At 38.5% G+C, this 7,253-nt stretch overlaps 2 protein-coding genes across 3 annotated transcripts; both read left to right on the forward strand.

Moving 5' to 3' along the window:
* The first annotated feature begins 123 nt into the window (after nucleotides 1-123).
* Nucleotides 124-2,004, forward strand: LOC120419784 (uncharacterized). Of its 2 annotated transcripts, none has more exons than XM_052708738.1 (3): nucleotides 124-230; nucleotides 1,514-1,654; nucleotides 1,711-2,004. In XM_052708738.1, the coding sequence occupies exons 1-3, from the start codon at nucleotides 174-176 to the stop codon at nucleotides 1,924-1,926; spliced, it is 414 nt and encodes a 137-aa protein (XP_052564698.1). In that variant the 5' UTR covers nucleotides 124-173; the 3' UTR covers nucleotides 1,927-2,004. The 2 variants fall into 2 exon arrangements, with proteins under 2 accessions (XP_052564698.1, XP_039438551.1); XM_039582617.2 differs by lacking the exons at nucleotides 1,514-1,654; nucleotides 1,711-2,004 and adding exons at nucleotides 958-1,098; nucleotides 1,170-1,430.
* A 4,294-nt stretch (nucleotides 2,005-6,298) lies between these two features.
* LOC120419782 (uncharacterized) lies at nucleotides 6,299-6,910 on the forward strand. The gene is made up of 2 exons (XM_039582614.2): nucleotides 6,299-6,430; nucleotides 6,491-6,910. Exons 1-2 carry the CDS (start codon nucleotides 6,383-6,385, stop codon nucleotides 6,851-6,853), a joined length of 411 nt encoding a protein of 136 aa, XP_039438548.2. The 5' UTR covers nucleotides 6,299-6,382; the 3' UTR covers nucleotides 6,854-6,910.
* The last annotated feature ends 343 nt before the right edge of the window (nucleotides 6,911-7,253 follow it).

The raw sequence follows: 7,253 nt of genomic DNA on the forward strand, positions 1-7,253 counted from the left end.
ATCGAGAATTTCTGCATTTCTAGCCAAACCAGTTTGCGGCCAGCATAGAAGTTGGGCCTTCTTTTTTTTGCGTAGCCCTTGTATAAAAAGGGATGCGCCTAGGACGTTCTGCTACAGTTACAGCTGAGAGTTGTGCAGTTACAGTAAAAGAAGTGAAATTTTAGTGCGAAAAAATGCAGTCCTTCTTGTCGTTTGTGACCGTTGCGGTGGCGCTGGTGGTCGTTTGCAAGGTAAATTTGTGGTCTTGAATGTTTAGTAAGTTCATCGAAAGTCTTTGGAAATTAGCAACATTTACATTAGTTTGGATTGTTTAAAATTTCACTTCGAAAATACAGTTAAGTCTTGGGGCTCCTCGTGATAGTATTGTTGATTTGTAACAGTTTTAGAATTTCAAAATAACGACGAATTAGCATTTTTAACTGGCCAATTTCTACGACTATAAAGATCTTATCCAGGTAAACTCAAAAATATAATTATTATTGCCCTCCCCACAAAATCAATTTCATAAGCTTTCTGTTTGTTTGATTACGCCTGAATGCTTGCAAAAAGCTCAACAATAAAAGCTTCTAAAAGATAGTTCCCAAGAAATCCGCTAGATGTCAAAAGTCAAAGTGTTGATTTTTGACATTCGAGCCGGAACTGTGGAGGTAATCTGCAAATGTACCTTTTTTAATCACGGAAATTATTTATTTGCTGAACTATTTGACAACTAAATCAAGCTTCACAATTTGCAATACCAAGCCATGGACCTGTACCAAAACTGGACCGAATGGAACAAATCCAGACAAATTTGTTTAGCGAAAGCCGAGATAATCAAGTATATAGGTTTGCTCAGACTTGTGTTCTGAGTCGATATGAATACGTGAAATTGAGGAATATTTAAAAAGTTCATTTTACGAGTGGTTTTATAGCCTAAAGCAAAACGGTAAGCTAACCCCGTTTACCCGCACAATCCAGGCCGATTACAACGACTTCCAGAAGGAAACCATCACCATGAACGCGGACATCTGCAAGAAGGAGCTGGACATTCCAGCCGAGTCCAAAATCCAACAAATGGCCATGTACGGAGATTTGTCGAGGGATGACAAAAAGTCCAAGGTTTGGCCGAAACATACCCGAACCAATCAAATATGAATCATTCAAATACTTTGCTTTCGAAACTTCTCCAGCAATACTACTCCTGCATGATGCTGAAGATGGGCTTCATGGAGCAGGACGGTGCGATCAACGGACCGGAGATCGTCGAGTTCATGGCACCGCAGTACGACCGGGACGCGGTCACCACCGTCGTAGACGCCTGCAAGAGCCCCGAGGGCAAGCTGATCCAGGACAAGGCGTACGCCTTCACGCAGTGCTTCTTCGCCAAAAAGAGCTTCGAGATTTAAGGAAAATTTTGGAAATTTAGACTCAATAAAAGTTTGTAGCATGAATTTTGTTGTTTTCTTGAGTAGTTAGTAGTTAAATTAAACAGTTATATAAGCTTTTAAAATAACTCCAATTTACATCATTCTAGGCCGATTACAACGAATCCCAAAAAGAGACCATCAACAAGTACTCGGACATCTGCATGAAAGAGCTTGACTTTCCAGAGGATTCCAAAATTCTGCAAATGGCCATGTATGGAGATTTGTCCCTGAACGACGATAAGTCCAAGGTTTGTCACAACCTATTTGTCAAAATCTGACTCCCAGTAATTTTCCGACCGTCTAGCAATTCTACGCCTGCATGCTGATGAAGATGGGCTTCGTCGAGCAGGACGGCACGATCAACGGCCAGGAGATCGTCGAGTTCATGGCGCCCCAGTTTGACCGCGAGGCCGTGGCCAGCGCCGTCGAGACCTGCAAGAACCCGGAGGGCGAGCTGGTCAACGACAAGATCTACGCCTTCGGACAGTGCTTCTTCACCAAGAAGACGTTCGAAATCTGATGGGTGTTGGCGTTTCAAGTAGCTATGAAGTGCGAAGAAAAAACTATCCCAAAAGGCAATAAAGACTTGTGACACGGATTCGGTTGTTTAATGGTCAACTATCACACTCCATTTAATGTTAAACTCAGTATAAATAGCTCACTCAGATCGACTTTAACCAAGTAAATAACAATGATGGAGATAGCAGTAACTCTACTCTGCTGCTTAGTAGCCGTCACCAGCGTTGCCACATGTACAGATATTTTTGGCACAGACCAAACACTCAAACTAATTATTTTTACAGTTAAAATACACTTGAGTAGTTTATGTTTATGTTTTTCTTTAAAGTTATACTTGATTGAGTGTTTGGTCTGTGCCAAAAATATCTGTAGGGGAGAGTGGGGAGACTTGATCCCCGGGGACACTTGATCCCAAGCCTGTATCTCGTCAGCATGTGGGTAAAACAATTAGCTTTGTTCTAGAAAGTTGTGCGAAATTAACTAAAACTCATTGTAGAAAACAAAGAAAAAAATTAAAAAATGTTTAGATTGAGTTACACACATTTTTCTAAAACGAGCTGCAAAAAACTTCCAAGAGATCTTTTTTTCTTTTTTTGATATGCATAGAAAACACTAAAAAAATATTAAAAAAAATATTTTTTATACATGAATTGTTTGATAAACTTATCAACTCCAAAACCCTTACGCATTTGATGTTAAATTTATCGTCATACTATTTTTACAATCAATTGTTTAAAAAAGTGCGTTTAGGGAGACTTGATCCCTGCATTTTTACAGTCACTGGAATCAGCCTCAAGATTAATTAATTGGGCTGGGTTTTCATACATAGTTTCCTTTAGTATAGTTGTACATAACATACTGCAGTTTGAACCTTTTTTCAAAAGTTTTGTAAACAAAAATTTCCAGCTTTTGTAAACATGCTTAATTTTGGTATAAAAAATATTATTATAAGTTTTTAAATATTTTACATACTAAACTTGTTATATTTTGAACACAAACGTACAGGTTTTATGTGAAATTGCTGTAACTTATAGAAAATTAAAAGTTTGGATGAATAAGAAACATTTTGCTTAAGATTTCTTTAAAATATTGAAAGGGGGATCAAGTTACCCCTAACATTTTTCAAATGCCGGTTTAAAATATTTTTTAAAAACGCTTGGCATGATTCGAAGAGTTCATCTGATGAAATACCCTTATTAGCCAAACATAGATGAATGTTTAAGCTTTAAATTCATGCAAAAAGTTTATAGTTTTGTGAGAAATTGACAGAGTTATGTGCGATACAAAAAAAGGGGATCAAGTCTCCCCACTCTCCCCTACGTGTGGCAAGCCTGGCCGTCACTAAGGTTAGTACCATCTCAAGTCAGACCCTCAAACCCCTCTTAATTTCACCGAAAATTTCAGGCCAACTTCACCGTCAACCAGATGCAAAAGATCCACGCATCATTCGTGACCTGCTCCATTAACTTGGCCGTCCCCGAGGACATCGTCCACTACGAAGAGCACAGCATTTCCGGCGATCTGGCCCTCAATGATCCGCTGTTCAAGCGTGACCTACTGTGTGTGATGCGGGGAATGAGGATCGTAAACGAGACCGGAGACATTGACCTGCCACGGATGAAGGAGTTCCTGCGGGATGGACACGACGAGAAGACACTGGAGGAAATGCTAAAAATCTGCGCTAGAACTGAGGAGGGTGCGGCCCGGAGAATAAAATTTACCAGTTTTACCGGTGTTTTTGGACACAAAATAAGTTTGTGTTGTAAAACAATTTTTAATTTGATTTTTTCGATCAATGTTTGGCTAAAAAATACTTGATTTATAATTAATGTCTCAACAGGTTGAAAAAAAAGTTATTATCTCAATATCTCAAAGCATGGATCAAATAAACTGAAAAAGTAGTTGTTATTTGAGATTCATATCAAGGATTACACCAAACAATTTCCATTTCTAACAAGGCCATGTGTCTATTTTGGATCTACTAAGCAAAGATTCTATTCATTTAGGCCTGTTCTGAGGCTTAGTTTAACCAAAAATTGCCAGTATTTCAGAAAAAAAAATCTTTAGCTCCTCAACTCACATGTCATGGCAAACTCAATTTCTTTATGACTATTACCCTCTTGGTTGTTAAGGCGTTAATCTCAGCAATCTACTATACTCACTGAAGTAGCGAATAGCACTAATTGTCCGTACAAACTTTGGAGAAAAACCATTCGGCCTTTTCTAAACATTCTTGAAAAATTCAATGTGCACGTGTTTCTGGGGACCGCAAACTTCATGCTTTCCCTCGAGTTTGAGCCTGCGCAGTCATTTTTGATGGTCAGTGTAACCTTTCATTTGCGTCCAATACAGCTAAAATTGGTTGAAATGGCGCGGAGTTATGATTTTTTGAAAATGTGGTTTTTGCGAAAATCGACGAAAATGGGAATTGTTCAGACAAAACAAAGGAATTGCTGAATGGAGGCCGATAATTAGCTAGATGATATTCAAATTATATAAAAGTTAGAAAGGTTGTTAGGTTAACTTGCACAACTTGGTTTTTAATAGAAGAAACAAGTTCAAAAATTGAGAAAATTTCGGAAAAAAAAATAGTACGAAATCGTACCTCAATTTTTAGTATATAGCTATTTAATTCACAGGTTTTATCATAGAGGATTTGCAGCAAAGCTAAAAGACATATGTCGCCACCTATGAACAAGTAGCGTAAACCTATGATTTTTTGAAAAAAAAAGTTTTTTCCTTCATAATCAACATTTTTATAAAACTTATGCCAGATTCGGATGAGGAAAATTATTTACAACAATTTGATGTACAACTTTCCAATCTCGGTTTGATTTTTCCTTGAGAAAACTGTAAATTTAGAAAAAGATAGTAATTTGGACTATTTGGCAAGAAAGCCTGTCAAAAATCAATAAAAATTGTTGAAATACGTTAACATATCAGTTATCAACTATATAACTGTTTATTTCATTGATATAAACGGGGAAACTCATTTTTTCGTGTTCCAAAACATGTTTTTTTAAAGGAAAAGTTTACAAGTTTTTGCGCGCTCAAAAATTTATACCGTAAACTGGGGTGACTTTGATAGCCCGGGGTGACTTTGATAGGTTTTTAAAATGCCCATCAAATTAATATCTAAACATTTTTGAGAATTATGAGTATGCAAGCATTAAGGGACAGCTTATTGACGAACATATAAGCAAAAATGTGACTGTTATATTGGATGTATCAAAATTAGTGGCCAAATCAAATTTCTATCAATGTCACCCCGGGCTATCAAAGTCACCCCAGTTTACGGTATTCATTATTGATCCTTGCACTGTAACTTGGATTTGGCCCGCACTTTTCTCTCGCACTTATGACAACAAAATTTCCAAAAAACTGGCAACCAGCAGTTGTTTATTTACTAGGATGTAACAAAAATGACTTTTTGGCGGGCATTCAAGGGTTTGTTCCGGTGGGCATACTAAGCCCAAATCCAAAATATGAGCTTGATTGGACGTAACAGGAGCTGGCGCTCCGCCCTTCAATTTTAAATGGGATTTAACCCGTAAAAAAAGATTTTTTCAAAAATGTCACTTTTTGAGGCATTTTGGCCACTGAAGCGTTTATTTCCAACATCATTGGCGTGTAGGCCAGATCCTTGCGCATCTTTTGGTATATATAACATTGAAATTTGGAGCACCCTGGAGCTCGGTACAGACCTTCAAAGTTTGGCATTTTTTCGAAAAATCGGCCCCGGCAAAATCAAATGGCGTCTAGGGCGTCGCGAAGCGCGACGCATATCTTTTTTGCCGGGACCGATTTTTTGAAAAAATGCCAAACTTTGAAGGTCTGTACCGAGCTCTAGGGTGCTCCAAATTTCAATGTTATATATACCAAAAGATGCGCAAGGATCTGGCCTACACGCCAATGATGTTGGAAATAAACGCTTCAGTGGCCAAAATGCCTAAAAAAATGACATTTTTGAAAAAATCTTTTTTTACGGGTTAAATCCCATTTAAAATTGAAGGGCGGAGCGCCAGCTCCTGTTACGTCCAATCAAGCTCATATTTTGGATTTGGGCTTAGTATGCCCACCGGAACAAACCCTTGAATGCCCGCCAAAAAGTCATTTTTGTTACACTCTATTATTTACGTTTCCAGCCGCAGTTTCTCGTCTTTTGCAACCAGTTTTATCAAGATTGATGCAGGGAATCATGAGAAATAAGCGATTTTATTCTGAAATCCAGCAGAAAGGAACACAAGTTTTGACAAATAACCTCATTTCGGCGCCACCTAATGTTTCCAAGCCTGTGAAAATTACTTTTGCCCATAATTACCTCCACTGACGGTGTGACAAAATGATGAAGTTAGACAAGCAATTATTGAATGTCGGGTTTCAGAAAATTACAGTTTCTTTTCTCCAAGTCAGTATTAATAGTTGCTCGAAACTTGCTTAGCACGAATAAACGAACAATGATGAAGGTAGTAGCAACTCTACTCTGCTTGGTGGCAGTCACTCAGGTAAGTACCCTACCAAGTAAATTCCCCCAAACCCCCTCCCAATTCCGCCTCCCATTTCAGGCCAACTTCACCGTCAAACAGATGGAAAAGATCCACTCATCGTTTGTGAACTGCACGACCAACTTGAACATCCCCGAGGACACCGTCCACTACGAGCAGATCACCGTTACCGGAAACCTGACCGTCAAGGATTCGATGTACAAGCGTAACCTGCTGTGCCTGATGCAGGGCATGCGTATCGCCAAACCGACCGGCGACATTGACGTGCCGAACATGCGGGAGTTCCTGCGGGATGGCCACGACGAAAAGTCGCTGGGGGAAATGCTGGAAATTTGCGCCAAAACGGCGAAGGGGGCGACTCCGGAAGAGAAGGCCTACCAGTTTCATCAGTGCTTCTGGACGCAGGATAAGTTTGTGGTGTGATGGGTTAGAAATCAACATTTGTTTTATTTAAATAAATAAAATTGAAAATAAAACAATACTAGGAAGGAGGCTACATAATCTATGTTTGAAAAAAATAACACACATCACGCATTTGCTATTGCTAGGTCAGTTACTGATAATAAAATAATTATTGAATTCTATTGAGCCAGTCTCAATAGATAATAGAATGACACTGATAAAGAAGTTTCAAATAAGTTGAAAAATATTTATAAAACTGTTCTGGTAGAGAATTATAACTGTAACTGTATAACTGTAAAAAAAACTATGACTAATTTTGGCTATATTGGAGGTTTCTACTATAAATTCCGTTTAAGGATAAAAACATACTACAATTCTATAGCACAGTGAGAGCAACTGAGTTGAGTTGAGAGCAAATCTC

The sequence above is a fragment of the Culex pipiens genome, chromosome 2 (assembly GCF_016801865.2).
Source record: "Culex pipiens pallens isolate TS chromosome 2, TS_CPP_V2, whole genome shotgun sequence".
Lineage (NCBI taxonomy): Eukaryota > Metazoa > Arthropoda > Insecta > Diptera > Culicidae > Culex > Culex pipiens.